This window comes from Vicia villosa, linkage group LG2, assembly GCF_029867415.1.
Source record: "Vicia villosa cultivar HV-30 ecotype Madison, WI linkage group LG2, Vvil1.0, whole genome shotgun sequence".
NCBI lineage: Eukaryota > Viridiplantae > Streptophyta > Magnoliopsida > Fabales > Fabaceae > Vicia > Vicia villosa.
This window is the reverse complement of record NC_081181.1, coordinates 126,363,430-126,382,656: the sequence shown is the minus strand read 5'-3', so window position 1 is coordinate 126,382,656 and position 19,227 is coordinate 126,363,430. Positions and strand designations below refer to the sequence as shown.

Here is a 19,227-nt window from a genome sequence, read left to right as displayed (position 1 = left end):
GTTGTCTGTAGCCACTTTTTCTTCCTTCGATATTGGTGTTAGAACAAGATTTGTTCTGATCAATATTCTTAGTTTTGATGATAACAAGCATATGAATTTTGTATGAGATAATGTGGTACTCTAATACTATGCAATTTCCATTTCATGAATTATATAAAGAGTATGCACAAAATCAGCGCTCAGAAGCTTTGTCTCAGAAGGTTCAGCATGCATCATCAGAACATGGTCTGGCAAGACATTAGAAGATGGTCAAGCAGAATCAGAACATGGGTCTATGGAAGCATCAGAAGAACTTGAGATCAGAAGCAGAAGCACTGAAGTTCTCATGGTATCACGCTCAGAAGCACTTCAAGGTCAGAAGACAAGAAGATGCTCTGCACCAAGCTGTTTGACTCTGATGATATTCAAACGTTGTTTACACAAACATCAGATCAGAAGCAAGTACTAGACTGGCAGGCTACGCTGACTGACAAAAGGAACGTTAGAAGCTATTAAAGGCAACGTCAGTAGACACAGCGAAAACAAGGCTCGAGGTAGTTGACAAAAGAGTGAAACATTAAATGCAATGCTGTACGGATTACGCAAAGTATTAAATGCTCCCAACAGTCATCTTCTCAAGCGCCTATAAATATGAAGTTCTGATGAGAAGCTATGTTACGAATTTTGAATTCAACACTTGCTCATTATACAGAAACGCTGTGAAATTTAAAAGCTCTCAAACTTCATCATCAAACTCACTACATTGCTGTTGTAATATCTTAGTGAGATTTAAGCTTAAACTTAAGAGAAAATCAAAGTTGTGATAATAGCTTTATTAGAAGCATTGTAACTCTTAAAAGAATTTGTTTACATTAAGTTGTAAGATCTAGAGTGATCAGGTTGTTGATCAGTATACTCTAGAAAGTCTTAGAAGGTATCTAAGCAGATTGTTCCTAGAGTGATCAGGTTGTGATCAGTATACTCTAGAAGACTTAGCAGTTGGCTAAGTGGAAAACCATTGTAATCTCGTGTGATTAGTGGATTAAATTCTCAGGTGAGGTAAATCACTCCAAGGGGGTGGACTGGAGTAGTTTAGTTAACAACGAACCAGGATAAAAATCATTGTGCAAATTGTTTTTATCTTACAAGTTTTAAAGCTACACTTATTCAAACCTCCCTTTCTAAGTGTTTTTCTATCCTTCAATTGGCATCAGAGCGCCGGTGCTAAGGTGCAAGCACTTAACCGTGTTTAGAAAAGATTCAGAAAGAGAAAAACACTAAGTCAAGATGGTTGAGACTCCACCACCTTCATCTACATCTACATCTGGCTCAGCTGAGCAATACAATGGAAATGGTAACAATGATTATACTAGACCGCCAGTATTTGATGGTGAAAACTTTGAATACTGGAAAGATAAACTTGAAAGTTACTTCCTTGGTCTAGATGGTGACTTATGGGATCTTCTGATGGATGGTTACAAACATCCAGTGAACGCTACTGGCGTAAGGCTTACAAGACAAGAAATGAATGATGATCAAAAGAAGCTTTTCAAAAATCATCATAAATGTATGACTATTTTGCTGAATGCTATCTCTCATGCTGAGTATGAGAAGATATCTAACAGGGAAACTGCCTATGATATATATGAGTCATTGAAAATGACCCATGAAGGAAATGCTCAAGTCAAGGAGACCAAAACTCTTGCTCTAATCCAAAAATATGAAGCCTTCAAGATGGAGGATGATGAAAATATTGAGAAGATGTTTTCAAGATTTCAAACGCTAACTGCTGGATTAAGAGTTCTGGACAAAGGCTACACCAAGGCTGATCATGTAAAGAAGATCATCAGAAGCTTGCCCATAAGATGGGGTCTAATGGTGACTGCATTCAAGATTGCAAAGAATCTGAATGAGGTTTCTTTGGAAGAGCTAATCAGTGCCTTGAGAAGCCATGAGATAGAGCTGGATGCAAATGAGCCTCAGAAGAAAGGTAAGTCTATTGCAATAAAATCTAATATTAAAAAATGCACTAACGCTTTTCAGGCTGAAGAAGTAGATTCTGAAGAATCAGAATCAGAAGAAGAAGATGAACTGTCCATGATCTCCAGAAGGGTAAACCAACTCTGGAAGAGCAAGCAAAGGAAGTTCAAAAACTTCAGAAGTTCAAAGAAGTTTGAACGAGGAGAATCTTCTGGTGGCAGAAGATCTGACAAGAAGAAGGTCGTCTGCTATGAGTGCAATGAGCCTGGACACTTCAAGAATGAATGTCCAAAACTTCAGAAGGAGAATCCCAAGAAGAAGTTTCATAAGAAGAAAGGTCTTATGGCAACATGGGATGATTCTGAATCAGAATCAGAATCAGACTCTGAAGGAGAGCAAGCAAACCTTGCACTGATGGCCACAGTAGATGATGGATCAGAATCTACATCAGAATCAGATTCTGAAGAGGTATTTTCTGAACTATCTAGAGAAGAGTTAGTTTCCAGTTTAACAGAACTTCTGGAACTCAAGGCTCATCTTAGTATCAAATACAAAAAGCTGAAAAAGCAATTTGAATTTGAAACTAATAAGCTGGAAGTGGAAAATTCTGAACTGAAGGAAAAGTTTTAAAATTATCCAAAGATATTGGATCTTCTTCTGAATCAGAAAAATCCATTCCTAGCCTCAATCATATTCTGAAAGAATATGACTCGAGCTTCAGAAAGTTCCTATCTAGAAGTATTGGCAGAAGTCATCTTGCTTCTATGATATATGGTGTTTCTGGAAACAAAAGGTTTGGTTTTGGCTATGAGGGTGATACCTCACATAAATTTGAACCTGTTGATGATTTGAAAATCACATACATGCCATTGTATGATCAGTTCAAATATGGCCACTCACATGATATTAGGCTCACTTCACGTGCACAGAGTTTTCACACTACACACACCAAGAAGCATGTGACACAACCTAAAAAATATCATGCTGCCAAACCTAAAGAATATCATGCTGTTCCTCCTGTTACTTATAATGCTAAACCCAAGTTCAATCAGAACTTGAGGAAAACTAACAAGAAAGGACCCAAGAAATTGTGGGTACCTAAGGAGAAGATAATTTCTGTTGCATATATCCTTAGCAGCAAAGAGGACAAAGCACAAAATGTCATGGTACCTGGACTCTGGGTGCTCGCGACACATGACGGGAAGAAGGTCTATGTTCCAAGACCTGGTGCTTAAGTCTGGTGGAGAAGTCAAGTTTGGAGGAGATCAGAAGGGCAAGATTATTGGCTCTGGAACCATAAGTATTGGTAACTCTCCTTCCATAACTAATGTACTTCTTGTAGAAGGATTAGCGCATAACTTATTATCCATAAGTCAATTAAGTGACAATGGTTATGAAATAATCTTCAATCAAAAGTCTTGCAAGGCTGTAAGTCAGAAGGATGGCTCAATCCTATTTACAAGCAAGAGAAAGAACAACATTTATAAGATTGATCTTTCTGATCTTGAGAAGCAGAAGGTGACTTGTCTTATGTCTGTTTCTGAAGAGCAATGGGTCTGGCACAGAAGATTAGGACATGCTAGTTTGAGAAAGATTTCTCAGATTAACAAACTAAATCTGGTCAGAGGTCTCCCAAATCTGAAATATAAATCAGATGCTCTTTGTGAAGCATGTCAGAAGGGCAAGTTCTCCAAACCTGCATTCAAATCTAAGAATGTTGTCTCTTCCTCAAGGCCGTTAGAACTTCTGCACATTGATCTGTTTGGACCAGTCAAAACAGCATCTGTCAGAGGGAAGAAATATGGATTAGTCATCGTAGATGATTATAGCCGCTGGACATGGGTAAAGTTCTTAAAACACAAGGATGAGTCTCATTTAGTGTTCTTTGAATTCTGCACTCAGATCCAATCTGAGAAGGAGCGCAAAATCATAAAGGTCAGAAGTGATCATGGTGGTGAATTTGAGAACAGATTCTTTGAGGAGTTCTTCAAAGAAAATGGTATTGCCCATGATTTCTCTTGCCCTAGAACTCCACAGCAAAATGGAGTTGTAGAGCGAAAGAATAGGACTCTGCAAGAAATGGCCAAAACCATGATCAATGAGACCAATATGGCTAAGCACTTCTGGGCAGAAGCAATAAACACTGCATGCTATATTCAGAATAGAATCTCTATAAGACCTATTCTAAATAAGACTCCTTATGAATTGTGGAAGAACAGAAAGCCCAACATTTCATATTTTCATCCTTTTGGATGTGTGTGTTTTATTCTAAATACTAAAGATCATCTTAGTAAGTTTGATTCTAAGGCACAAAAATGTTTCCTTCTTGGATATTCTGAACGCTCTAAAGGCTACAGAGTATACAATACTGAAACATTGGTTGTAGAAGAATCAATCAGTATCAGATTTGATAATAAGCTTGGTATTGAAAAGCCAAAGCAGTTTGAGAATTTTGCAGATATAGATATTGACATATCAGAAGCTGTAGAACCAAGAAACAAAGCTCCAAAAGCTGAAAGTCTCAGAAGCAAAGAATCAGAAGATCAAGTTGCTGCATCTTTAGAGAATCTCAGAATTTTTGAAGAGCCAACAGTCAGAAGATCTTCTAGACTCACCTCAGCTCACTCAGAAGATGTGATCCTTGGAAAGAAAGATGATCCTATCAGAACAAGAGCATTCCTTAAGAACAATGCAGAATGTCAATTAGGTCTTGTTTCTTTGATCGAGCCAACTTCTGTTGATCAAGCTCTAGAAGATCCAGACTGGATAATTGCCATGCAAGAAGAACTAAATCAGTTTACAAGGAATGACGTATGGGATTTGGTTCCTAGACCAAAAGGATTCAATATCATTGGTACAAAGTGGGTGTTCAGAAACAAGCTAAGTGAGAAGGGAGAAGTGGTAAGAAACAAAGCCAGACTGGTGGCTCAGGGATATAGTCAGCAAGAAGGGATTGACTATACAGAAACCTTTGCACCAGTGGCCAGGTTAGAATCTATCCGCTTATTAATTTCTTTTGCCACTCAGCATAACATCACTCTGTATCAGATGGATGTTAAGAGTGCCTTCTTAAATGGTTATATAGATGAGGAAGTCTATGTCCACCAACCTCCTGGTTTTGAAGACTCTAAGTCTCCAGAACATGTTTTCAAACTTAAGAAATCATTGTATGGATTGAAGCAAGCTCCCAGAGCTTGGTATGAAAGATTAAGTTCTTTCCTTCTGGACAATGGTTTCACTAGAGGACAAGTGGACACGACTCTTTTCTGTAAAACGTCTAAGAAGGACATTTTAATTTGTCAAATTTATGTTGATGATATTATCTTTGGAACATCTAATGCTTCACTTGGAAAGGAGTTTGCTAAGTCTATGCAGGCTGAATTTGAAATGAGTATGATGGGTGAACTCAAGTATTTTCTTGGGATTCAAATCAACCAAACTTCTGATGGAACTTATGTTCATCAAATGAAGTTTGTGAAAGAACTTCTGAAGAAGTTTAATCTTTCTGAAAGCAAAGAAGCCAAAACTCCTATGCATCCAACATGTGTTCTAGGTAAGGATGAGGTAAGTAAGAAGGTAGATCAGAAGTTATACAGAGGTATGATTGGATCTCTTCTATATTTAACTGCCTCTAGACCTGACATTCTATTCAGTGTTTGTTTGTGTGCTAGATTCCAATCAGATCCTAGAGAATCTCACTTAACTGCTGTTAAGAGAATTCCGAGGTATCTGAAAGGTACTACTAATGTTGGTTTAGTCTACAGAAGATCTAAAGAATACAACTTAGTAGGATTCTGTGATGCTGACTATGTTGGAGATAGAATTGAAAGGAAGAGTACTTCTGGAAGTTGTCAATTTCTTGGAAGTCATTTGATCTCTTGGTACAGTAAGAAGCAAGCTACCATAGCCCTCTCAACAACAGAAGCATAATATGTTGATGCTGCTGGGTGTAGCATACAAATGCTCTGGATGAAGAGTCAACGAGAAGATTATCAGATATATGAGAGTAACATTCCTATTTTCTGTGATAATACTTCTGCTATATGTTTATCTAAGAATCCTATCTTACATTCCAAAGCTAAACATATTGAGATTAAACATCATTTTATGAGGGACTATGTTCAGAAGGGTGTTCTCTCTTTGAACTTTGTGGATACAGACCATCAATGGGCTGATATCTTTACAAAACCCCTTGCTGAAGATAGGTTTAAGTTCATTCTGAAGAATATCAGTATGGATTTATGCCTAGAATGAGAAGATGAGAAGATCTTATGTATGGGTATCTTCTGAAATGCGTTAGGATTTTATGTTTATAAGAAGTTCTGATAATGATCAATTAGAAGTTCTGATTCTGTTATTACTAACGTTTCATTATCTAAGTTGATTCAGAAGCTCTTTTAAAGCAAAACAGCTGTCACCAGTCTTTCCAGAAAATGAACACGTGTTCACTATTTTTGGACAAGCATGCGTGCAGTTGAGGAGACGCCGCCCTAGGTAACTGTGCAAATCAGTTCATTTTGTCACTTTATCTCTCCTAACGTCATTTATCATTAAATGCATATTAATGTCATGTTTTTTCTGTAATCATTTCATTTAAATTTTTTATTTTATTTTCTTTTATTCAAACCGTTTAAATAACCCGCTTCATTTTCATTTCATCTTTTTCGCTCTCTCTATTCATTTGTCTTTCTCTTTGCGTTCTACTCTCAAAACCTAGTTTTTGATCTGTAACCAAGCACTTCGTCATGAATTCCTCATCAAGTTCCTCTAGCCCAGCAGAAAGACTCTCTTCCATTCAAATACTTCTAAGAAAGCATGGGTATGCTCCGTTGAAGACATGCACTATACCCACTGAAGATTTGGAAGTTCTGTGTGAGTCCGCTGTGGATTTTGAAAACCTAAGAGCAAATGGTTTCCATCCTGATGCAAGGATCTTGGTACAAGGATGGTCAAACTATCTTGATAGATTGGTTGGACCAATTTATCCTGACCTGGTGAAAGACTTCTGGGTTCATGCAACGGTTACTCCAACTGCAATCATCTCCTTCGTGTTAGGGCATGAAGTTGTAGTTACTGAAAAGATGATAAGGAAGTTATACAACCTAGATGATGAAGAAGGTTGCACTGGTCCTCTTCCTGGAAGAGTCAACTGGTTTCAGGTTGAACAACAAATCTCACTTGCTACCGGTATTGAATCTCATAAAACTGGTACATTGAGGGCGTTTTATCAGGTGTGGGCTGAAATTATTCTGGGTTCTCTTCATCACAGAAAGAAGTTATTCTCCTCCTCCGCCTACATCAGTCCTGATCACAAATACACTATCTTCTGCATTGGAAGAAGATTGGAACTCAACATTTCTCACATTCTGTTTGAGAATCTGAAGACTTCTATTGTAGAGTCTAGAGATGAAGAACGTGTGAAGTGTCCTCACATTCCAAGAAATACTATTCCTTATGCCAGAATGATCTCTGATATTCTGATAGAAAGTAATTTGTTGGATTCTATAAGGACCACTGGAGCGTCCCAATTCCTTGGAGTTGTTCAAGGTCCTGTCTTCAATGGTGTTGATCTGTTCAGACTTGATCTCATCAGGGAGGTAACTTCTGTTGGTACAAGCTTCCCATGTATTCTTTCAAGAAGAGTTCCTGTTGAAGGCTTTGCTACTATGTTTCATTTAGAACTTCACAAGGCTGTCAAGCATTACTTGGAAGCTTCTGTTAGGACTCAATCTGCCGTTGATCCTGCGTGGATTCGTGGTAGAGTGCTTCCTTCTCTTGCTGATCTTCAGAAGAAGGATCAGAAGAAGCAAGAAGCAAGGCTGAAGAGAAAGGCTGCAGAAGAAGCATCTAGAGAAGCTAAGAGGCAGAAGGTCACTTATGATCCTCTTAAAGTAGATTCGTTCCAAGCAATACGATCTGGTAACTTCTCCAGGCAGGTATATCAACCACCTCCTTCTGAACCTCAATCTTCTACCCAGCCTCCTCTTTCTGAACCACAAAACACCTTTACCATACCAAATCCTCCTCCACCATCTCTTTCTACACTTGTCTTAAACCCTACACCACTAAATATCCACTAAATATCCATCCCCCAACTCCTTCTGATATGCCATCCTCATCAACCCCCATCATAAATATGCCATCCTCATCAACTCCCATCACAGATATTCCTTCCTCCTCAATCCTTCCCATAGATATTCCATCCTCTTCAACCACTGCACCTCCACCTCCTCTATCCCATCCCCTAACTACCAGAAAATCCAACCCTTACTGCCTTCTCTACCATGACTACAAATTCACCTTCAACCCACCTGAACCTGAACCCCATATCTACCTGGAGTTGTTCAGAAATGAAGTGATCAGTAGGCTGGATCTTTTGAAGGATGCTTTCTTCAATGGTCTTGATGATATCTCTACAAGAAACATCTGGAGAAGCTTTCGCCAGGATTTTCAAGTGGGAGCAATGGCTGTTCAGAAGAGACTAGTGGCTGCTGCTCCTGGTTATGCTGGATATCTTCTTGAGGTTGATAATGGTGTCTACTATCACCCCCATCAGAAACAAGAGAGCTCTTGAGGAGAAGCCGTTTGTTGATCAGCTGTTGGACGATCCTTGCAGAGAGATTGTGGTTTGGAGACCTCAGTATCCAGTTCTGATTGGAGACTTCAAATCTCTGTTTGACTTTCTGAGGGAGAATCCTTCTGAAGAAGACCCTGATTTGGTTATTCCAGAAGTTGCTGATCCACCAGAAGTTGAAGGTCCTTCTGCTCCAAGGAATCTGTCTGCCATTCTTCAGGCTCTTGAGAATGGAGATTCTGAGGTACCTGCTGCAGAATATGGAGATGCTTCTATGGAAGAAGCAGAGGCTGAAGATCATCCTGCTGAAACTATTCCTGTTGAGGAAAATCAAGGTGATGATCTGAAAATAGAAGCTGCGGTTCAGAATGCTATCCCTCTGGACAGAAGTTGTGAAGCTTCTTCTGATGAACCTTCTCGTCTCGCAAGGACTCTAGAAGTTATTCAGAAGAACCAGGCTGAGCTATCTTCTCGCATGGATGAGCAACGCACGATCAATGCTGAATTCCGCACCTTCATGGAGAGGCAGACTGAGAGCAACAATGGGATTCATGACATGCTGGCCAAGATCATGTCCAAGCTAGGGTCATCTTAGTCTTTGAGTCTTAGTTGTTTTCTTTGTTTGCTGCATCTGTTTTCTGAGCATCCCTCTTGTACTTCTGATAATTTCTCTCTTTGGCAATCAATGAAATTTATCTTTTCTTCTCTCATATTGTTTGTCTTGTTTTTCATCTGAATCGTTTATGTTTTTGATGTTATGACAAAAAGGGGGAGAAAGATGTGATAAATGATCTGATTTAATTTATCAGTTGCTGGGAGAAAGGCTCCACATTTCTAATAGAACTAGCAAGTTCTATGTCTTTGAGTGTCTTGCAGGAATTGAAGATCCTCTTTAAAGCTCAACATGAGAAGCAGAGACATGTGGAAAAGCAATGCTGTATAAAATCAAGCTCATGGAAATTGAAGCAAGCTGAGTGCTACAAAGCTTCAAGATCAGAAGCAAGAAGGAAGAATGTTCTGATATTCTGATGATAGAATATGCTCTAACACATTCTTATTCCTTATATGTTCTGATGCATGTTTTTAGTTATAAAATATGCTCTGTAACATTTTGTTGTTTGTTCTGATACATATTATATGTTCTGATACATATTTTATGTTCTGACTCATTCATGCTGACTTTTGTCGTTTAGTTTGTTCTGAAACATTTCAGGATGTAGAGATGCTATGATGATGCTCTGGTACATTCAACAATGTTCTGATACAATCTAGCATGAAATGATTCAAGAAGAAATTCAAGCTCTGAAGCTGTCCAATGGAAGCAAGAATCAGAAGGTGAATGTTCTGAAGATCGAAGAAATTCAAGTTCTGAAGCTGTCCTATGGAAGCAAGAATCAGAAGCTGTGAATGTTCTGAAGATCTAAGCATATGTGATCGTCTCAACTGAAATGGAAAATACTCAGGGAAGTCCTTTATTTATAAAATTCTTCCAGTATTTATTTCAGGGGGAGATTATTTATCTCAGGGGGAGATTGTTAATCTCAGGGGGAGACATATTCACACACTATGTTTATATGCTTATGCTATAGCTGTGTAATTGTCTTTAGCCGTCTGATATTCTGATCGCAAATTCATATCATTTATATATGTTTTTGTCATCATCAAAAAGGGGGAGATTGTTAGAACAAGATTTGTTCTGATCAATATTCTTAGTTTTGATGATAACAAGCATATGAATTTTGTATGAGATAATGTGGTACTCTAATACTATGCAATTTCCATTTCAGGAATTATATAAAGAGTATGCACAAAATCAGCGCAAGAAGCACTGACTCAGAAGGTTCAGCATGCATCACCAGAACATGGTCTGGCAAGACATCAGAAGATGGTCAAGCAGAATCAGAACATGGGTCTATGGAAGCATCAGAAGAACTTGAGATCAGAAGCAGAAGCACTGAAGTTCTCATGGTATCACGCTCAGAAGCACTTCAAGGTCAGAAGACAAGAAGATGCTCTGCACCAAGCTGTTTAACTCTGATGATATTCAAACGTTGTTTACACAAACATCAGATCAGAAGCAAGTACTAGAATGGCAGGCTACGCTGACTGACAAAAGGAACGTTAGAAGCTATTAAAGGCAACGTCAGTAGACACAGCGAAAACAAGGCTCGAGGTAGTTGACAAAAGAGTGAAACATTAAATGCAATGCTGTACGGATTACGCAAAGCATTAAATGCTCCCAACGGTCATCTTCTCAAGCGCCTATAAATATGAAGTTCTGATGAGAAGCTATGTTACGAATTTTGAATACAACACTTGCGCATTATACAGAAACGCTGTCAAATTCAAAAGCTCTCAAACTTCATCATCAAACTCACTACATTGCTGTTGTAATATCTTAGTGATATTTAAGCTTAAACTTAAGAGAAAATCACACTTGTGATAATAGCTTTATTAGAAGCATTGTAACTCTTAAAAGAATTTGTTTACATTAAGTTGTAAGATCTAGAGTGATCAGGTTGTTGATCAGTATACTCTAGAAAGTCTTAGAAGGTATCTAAGCAGATTGTTCCTAGAGTGATCAGGTTGTGATCAGTATACTCTAGAAGACTTAGCAGTTGGCTAAGTGGAAAACCATTGTAATCTCGTGTGATTAGTGGATTAAATCCTCAGGTGAGGTAAATCACTCCAAGGGGGTGGACTGGAGTAGTTTAGTTAACAACGAACCAGGATAAAAATCATTGTGCAAATTGTTTTTATCTTACAAGTTTTAAAGCTACACTTATTCAAACCCCCCCTTTCTAAGTGTTTTTCTATCCTTCAATTGGCTCTACCTTTGCTTTTCCTTTTGACTTAACTTGCACTGCTGAAAATAACTGTCGGCCAATTGGTTTATTCTCTTGACCACTAACTTGCATCTAACAAGGTTTAGTACTACTAGACTCAACCATCTCTCTTTCGACCATCTTTTTCCTTTGGAATCTTCTCCACTGAGTTCTGGTCATAAGATTATTTCCTTTGTAGCTGCTTGTACATATGATTGTTTTTCGGTTTTTTGGAACTCTTTACAATAAGCTATTTGTCGGTCCGGGCCGGTCCGGATATCAAGGGTCCCGAGAGTCGGACCGAAGTCCTTATCGGGTAAACCAAGACCGGACCATAACAGTGATGGTCCAAAAAAAGGAACCGAAATCGGACCGAATCATTCGGGTAAACCGAAACCGGACCGAATTATTGGATGAAAGTCTTGTGGAACCGAGACCAGACCGATTTTAATCGGATGGATACCCGGTCCACCCGAAATAATTGAATTTTTTAAATATTTCCATAATTCCAATTTTTCTTAAATTATATTCACTTTTAATATAATAATATTGCAAAAAAAATAGTGAATACATACCAAATAAATAACATAACATATTAACGTTACACTTCAAAATAGGATGTTCAAAAAAGGATTACAGAACATTGTTCAAAATAAGATTTTCCACCCACAAATATTCTTCAAGCATTGTTTTTAAAATAACTACAAAATAAGATTACATTTTTTCTTGCCTCAGAACAATGTCATCATTGGCATCAAATATTTTCAAGCTGCAGTTGTAGAAGCAGAGACATTCGGATCCTCACCAAAATGATACGATAAAGGTTCATCTTGTGGTTCTTCAAGAACACTAGCAGTGCAACCCTTTTTGATTCCATACCTCTCTTTCACCCAATCACCCCCACAAATAACCATTTCAACAGTCTTAGTTTTCATCGAAGATCGTTTAGGATCAATAATCATATTACCAGCACTAAAAGTTGCTTCAGAAGCAACAGTGGTCACTGGAACAATTAGGATATCCTTTGCCAATTTACTAAGAACATGATACTTAGCTTCATTCCCCATCCACCAAGTTAATACATCAAAGTTTGATTTTTGTGGAACTTTCAATGGAGGCTCCTTAAGATACAATTCAAGATCGGATTTTGAATTACTACTCACAACAGTTTCTAAAAACATCTAAAAACTTCTCCTTCCCAACCCAGAACTATAACCTACTTCAAGGGTTCCAGATACAAGGGATATATCATCTGTTATTCCATAGGTATCATGATACAATTTGAAGAGAGAATTCAAGTTAGTTGCCAACTCTTGTTCATATTCAGTGGCTTGAGTAGGATTTGGAAACAAGAAGGGATATACCCATTTGATGAAGATCATTTTATACCTAATTGAACAAGTAGAGTTGTCAAATAACTTAAATTCATCTATACCTATTTGAACAAGTAGAGTTTTAAACATTTTTGGCCTCAGAAATTATATTCATCATAGGTAAATTGGCCTCAGAAATCATCACAAGTAGAGGCAACATAATTGAATCAGAAAAAATCCAGTCACACAAAATTTGCCTCAGAAATCATCACAGGCAAACAGGCAACATAATTGAATCAAGATACAATTTAATCACATCAAATGGGACTCAGAAATCATCACAGAAAGACAGGCAACATAGTTGAGTCAGAAACAATCCAGTCACACAAAATAAGCCTCAGAAATCATCACAGGCAGACAGACAACATAATTGAGTTAAGATACAATTGAGTCACAACAAATTGGCCTCATAAATCATCACAGACAGACATGCAAAATAATTGAATCAGAAACAATTGAGTCACATTAAACTGGCCTCAGAAAATCATCATAGGCAGACAGGCATCAGAATTGAATCAGACACAATTCAGTCACACATAATTGGCCTCATAAATCATCACAGGCAGAAAAGCAAAATAATTGAATCAGAAACAATTCAGTCACACAAAATTTGCCTCGTAAATCATCACAAGAAGACATGCATCAGAATTGAATCAGACACAATTTAGTCACACAAAATTGGCCTCATAAATCATCACATAAAGTTGCCTCAAAATTCATCACAGGCAGAGACAGGCACCAATAGAAATCATCATACCTTGGATCTAGAACAACACCAATAGAAATCAATGTGTTAGACTCAGACCAATATTTGTCATATTTTACCTTCATCTCATTAGCAAGGGCCTGTAGCTGGGGATTATTAGATATACTTGCAGGTTTATCAAGTAAAACCTTAACCCTGTACAGCTCAGCCAAAAACAAGTTAGCAGTAGGGTAAGATGTGCCACTAATAATAAAAGTAACATCAGCAAAAACTTCCAAAAACTTGTAAATATCATGAATATCTTCCCAATCATTTGCATCAGGAAAAAATTTAGAAATGCACCATTTTCTTCAGCATATCTAGGCCAGACATCTCTGTTACGGTATGCAGTGGACAACATCAACCAAGTGGAGTTCCACCTAGTTTTAGTATCCAAAACCTGTTTTCTGCCTTCAAATTGCAACTCATCAATAAATTTCTTGAAAGCTTTGCATCTAGTTTAAGAATTTAACAAGTATTTGACACCATTTCTTATTTTATCAACAGTCTCCTTAATCATATCAAGACCATCTTGAACCAACAAATTCAAGATGTGTGCACAACATCTCACATGAAACAACTTTCCATTCAGTGGTAGATTTCTCCTACCAGAATAATCTCTCTTCAACCTAATAATACAATTATCATTTGCACTAGCATTATCAACAGAAATTGATACAACCTTATCCCTTATACCCCAATCAGCCATCACATTAATCAACTCCCTACAAAGAACCTCCCCAGAATATGGTGGTGGCACATTCTTAAAAGACAAAACTCTTTTGTGAAGTTGCCATTTTGAATCAATAAAATGACCAATCACAGTCATGTATCCAATTTTATGCTCACCAGACCACCAAAGGTCAGTTGTAAGACTAATTCTATTAATCAAAGACATAGATTTTTTCATCTTAGCTTTGTCAGCCTCATAGAATGTCTCACAGTCAAATTTCACCTGTTGCCTAGTGATCTTTTTATACCAAGGGTAAATTTCTCTAATAAACTCATTAAAGATAAAACCATCCATAACAGAAAAAGGAAATTCATGACCTAAAATCATATGTGCAACAACTTCTCTAACCCTAGCATGATTATAAGTCCAAGTTGCAATACTAGGTGTACTATCATCACTACTACCACATATATTTAACCTAGATTGTACCACGTCTTTATCAGTATTACATTTCAACCTCAGCTTTCTTTGGACACAAGCCTCTAAGTGCTTCTTACCATTAGAAGTGCTTTTCCATCTCGCATCATAGGTGTACAGCTTTTCACACCATTTGCATTTCCACTTCTTGGCACCATCTGGCATTTCAACAAGAACCATTTCAGTTTGAACAGCAAATTTCTTGGGACGAGGGGCCTTACCAACATAATTTAAATGACTCTAAGAATTTTGTTTTGGATCAACTGAAGGGGTTGCCCCATCAGTTGTAGTTGTATTTTGAGTAGTAGTTGTATTTTGAGTATTGGTAGTGTTGTCAGTTGGAATAGGAACTGGATGTTCCATCATGTCAATCATCTCTCTTACCTTTATATTTCCTCCTTCCATGGCCTCCTCTTCCCTATCCAAATCAAGCAACATATTAACATCAATAAGATCATCCATGGTTTGAGGAGGAGTCAGTGAAGAATCTTGAAAAGACATGGCATAAAATAAAATATCAATGAAATAATACAACAATCTCAGCAATAAAATTAATAACAGGTCAAAGACAACCTCAGCAACATAAAAGAATCCAAAGTATTTACTGAGAATCAAATCAAAATCACGTTCAAGTATACAGCCTCTTCGATAAGAATAATTGAATTAAATCAAAATAATGTTCAAAATCAATTACTCAAAAATCCTAGGTCAAAATCAAAACCCTTAGCAACACAGAACAATCTCAAATCGCAAGAAGAGAATTATTGTTATCGCAACAAAAATTAGGGCAAAATCTAGGTCAAACTCACTGAACTCTTCCATTTAGGTCAAAATTGAAACATTGATTTGTACATCAAACATGCAAGCAAACATATAATCTCAGTAAGATAGAAACATGCAAGCAAAATAAATATACATACAAATACAGAAATAAAAAGGAAGGAATTTTAAAATACATTACAGGAATGGCTTCAAGTTCAACGATTCAACCTAAGAATCAACGTTTCTAACAAAGAAACACTAAGTAATAACAATCAACAACGTAAAATCAGATAGGGTTAGGAAAGGAGATGGATGGATGAGGAAGTGGGAGAGAGGGAGAGAGACGAGAGAGTGAGTGAAAGGGAGTGAGAGAAACAATTTAACAAAATGAATGAAAATAACTTTAAATAGGAGAAGCTACCGCGTACTCGTTGGATAAATAGTCTGGTTCTTGCTTCGGACAACGGATAAAATTTTTATCCAGTACCGGTCCAATGTTTATTTTGGTCGGTCCATTGGTCCAGGTCTACTGGTACGGTTCTCGGTCCGGTTCTCGGTTCTGCAGAACCTATAACACCCCTACCTAAGACCAATGTCGTACTTCCCAGTTTTCTTTAACAAAATATGAGACATTAAATTCACCACTGTCCCGCTATCAATCAAGACTTTATTTACACCCACATTTTCCACTTTTACTCTTATCTATAAAGGCTTCCAATGATTTTTCATCCTCGTATCTGGTCTTTCAATGAACACATTCTGTTATTCGATAAACCCATTGTTCATGACAAAATAATAGTCTGGTTTATGTTTTGACATCTCCTATTCATCATAGTATACTGATTCAATTATTTCAGCGACACAATCATATTTGATTGGAAGCATTGAAACCACATTACATATGACATCGAAATCATCATCTGATCTTGACTCGTAGTTGTCTGTAGCCACTTTTTCTTCCTTCGATATTGGCTCTACCTTCGCTTTTCCTTTTGACTTAACTTGCACTGCTGAAAATAAATGTCGGCCAATTGGTTTATTCTCTTGACCACTAACTTACATCTAACAAGGTTTAGTACTACTAGACTCAACCATCTCTCTTTCGACCATCTTTTTCCTTTGGAATCTTCTCCACTGAGTTCTAGTCATCAGATTATTTCCTTTGTAGCTACTTGGTACATATGATTGTTTTTCGGTCTTTTGGAACTCTTTACAATAAGCTATTGATGAATCTCTTTCCACTTCGAATTTTCCATTTCTAGCTGCCAGTATCCTCTTTGTTTGGTGGTCGAACCCAACGCCCCTGGGGAGGATTTGAGGTTGGGACGTAAAGGCTTGATTTATTCCTTTTTAGGTTGGAAAATGCTGCCTCTTTTGGTGGACTCCTCATTTGTCAAAATAAAATTGGGGTCTGTTGCTCCTCTATTTTTCATTTTTCTACGTCTGTCGAGCAACTTCTACTCCCTTGGCAGCCTTCTTTTTAAAGACGGAGCTGCACCTTGGGCAAAACATTACTTCCGAATCTCTAACTTGGCAGCGATAGATGAAATCGACAATATCGTCACCAACCTTAAGATAAACAACATTCATCCTACTTTTTCCAGTCTCCTCCTGAGCATCCATGTCGAAATCCTCAGAGATTACGACCATGTTAATTTCCAAGGGCTCAACATAGTGAGCTTCCTGAATTTGAAATGGATCAACATCAATTTTCAAGGGGGCTTTGTTCTTTTAAGCAAACATCAATCTGCCATCTTTCAATGCATTATGCACAAGATTCCTGAAAATGAAACATTGAGATGTTTTACAAAACCCTCGTTTCTTTCTTTGTTCTAATGGTGGCACCTTTGCACTCTGAGGTACTAAGATTTGACCATCTGTGACCAATAGAACAAAAATATCGTCGCATTTGGTTACATTGAAGGTATATGTTTTTTTGGGAAATTTATCATTTTTATCGGGTTCTACAGGATTCTTCCCATTTGCTGGTGTAAGAACCTTACACACATGCGGGGGCCCTTATTTTAATTCGGCTACATCGCCCTCGCCTTCCTCAACATAACCATACTCACACTCTGATGCCTAGTCATTATCATTTATATCAATGAAGGCCATTATTTCTTTCTTATTCTTGCTTACCCTGGCCTTCTCAGCTAGTTGGGCTATATCCCTAAGATATTGGGTATCTAATTTCTTTCTAATAGAATAATCTAAATCCCAGCAGTCATATCAACGAGTTCGGGATCAGGCACTTGGGTAAAGCATCTTGACTTTAGCAGCCATAAACTATTGAGATAGTCATCGATTGACTCTATGAACTTTCGTTTCACACTAGCCAATTCTTTTAGGCTAATCTTGGATTGCCCCATATAAAACTGCTCATGGAACACTCTCTCTAAACGAGCCCAATCACTAATAGAATGTGCTAGGAGTGTTGTGAACCATTTAAAAGAATTTTTTGTGAGAGAAATGGAAAAATATCTCAGCCTCAGGTTCTCATTATTTGAAATATCCCTTGCCTCATTTAAATATCGTGTGATATGTTCGACTGTGGACTCACTAGTATCACCAGCAAACTTGGTGATTTTAGGACTTTCCAATCCCTTGGGTTTGTTTGTAATATATATTTTGTCAATGGAGATACGTAACTTGGCCTATGTCGGCCAATATTTACGCCATTTCGTGCCATTGTCCTTTCGACCTTGGCTGCGAGGTTATTTTCTCGTATCACATTGTCTTGTCTCATTTGATGGACCACTTGGTCAGCATCTTGGTGTCAATTAACTTTGACAACTGGTGGTCTTTTGACTTCCCTAGGTCTTGCTTGTTCGACGACACATGGCGCAAATTTTTGGCCCTGATTAACCGTGTTCTCTTCAAGGACGAATCCCTCATTTTGAGTTGGTCTAGTTATTGGGATTTGCACATTAGGTCAAACTTGTTCCTAGGGGCACCAAAGAAATCAGCAATCCTCGTTATTTGAGTTGCTAACTATTGATAACTTTGAGTCATATTTTATATCAAAGGGTTAATTATGGTACCCATTTTTCAGGTGAGAAAATTAACCATATCGTGGTTACTCTCATCCATTTGTTGCCTTAATGTCATCACAAAATTTGTGGTGAGCGCTGGCGTTGCTTGGGATGAGAATCCCATGCTTATGGATTGGTTTTTTCGACCAAAATTGTTTATGATTGATCCTGACCTTGTAATGGCAAATGGGTAGTCATTGCATTGTCATCTAATGTTAATGTATTTGTATGCGAACCTTCCATAAACAATGTTGGCATACCATAAGGTTTCTCAAGAACATTTAAGGGCATCGTGAAACTGGACATGTATGGCCTAAAATCACTAGCCGCTGTTGGTCTGGAAGTCATAGGATGACTTTAAGGTTTTGTTGGGGACAATATTGGTCCACTTTGCACCATCGACGGTGTGGCCGCCGTACTGGCCGTGGAAGTGAACGCTTCAGTCAAACTCGCGATGACTGTACCTTCCCCTGTGGTATTAGTTGGTTGTTCTTCATTGTTGTCATTTCTTGGATTTACCATCCTAATATACTTTCTTTTTGTTCCATTAGGGTAACCTTTCGAATTCTTACCACTCCCCACTCTCATGCACACCAAGACTCAGAAGTTTTAAGAACAGAGAACTTTCTATGCAAACTAATAAAAAAACTAAAATTTACACTTTGACACAAAGGCCTTACTAGGCGTGCCAATTTGTTCATCGTGAAATTTGACAAACAAGCGCTAGTCCTTCCAAAAGGGTTACTTGCAGGATTAGTTGATCCTAGGACATATGTGTACAAAATTTCTGGTGTTTTTTGTATGATC

The 19,227-nt window shown here is 37.8% G+C and overlaps 1 protein-coding gene across 1 annotated transcript; it reads right to left on the bottom strand.

Annotated features, from left to right (window-relative positions):
* Positions 1 to 12,539: 12,539 nt before the first annotated feature.
* Positions 12,540 to 14,806, bottom strand: LOC131649957 (zinc finger BED domain-containing protein RICESLEEPER 2-like). The gene is made up of 3 exons (XM_058919699.1): positions 13,950 to 14,806; positions 13,489 to 13,680; positions 12,540 to 12,747 (listed from the first exon to the last, which is right to left on the bottom strand). The coding sequence occupies exons 1-3, from the start codon at positions 14,804 to 14,806 to the stop codon at positions 12,540 to 12,542; spliced, it is 1,257 nt and encodes a 418-aa protein (XP_058775682.1).
* Positions 14,807 to 19,227: the final 4,421 nt, after the last annotated feature.

Coding starts and splice junctions, on each gene's coding strand:
- LOC131649957 (XM_058919699.1), bottom strand. CDS start 14,806: ATGGTTCTTGTTGAAATGCCAGATGGTGCCAAGAAGTGGAAATGCAAA. Junction 13,681..13,949: donor AGAAATGGTGTCAAATACTT/GTTAAATTCTTA, acceptor TTTTATTATTAG/TGGCACATCTTACCCTACTG. Junction 12,748..13,488: donor GGTGTTGTTCTAGATCCAAG/GTATGATGATTT, acceptor TTGTTCAATTAG/GTATAAAATGATCTTCATCA.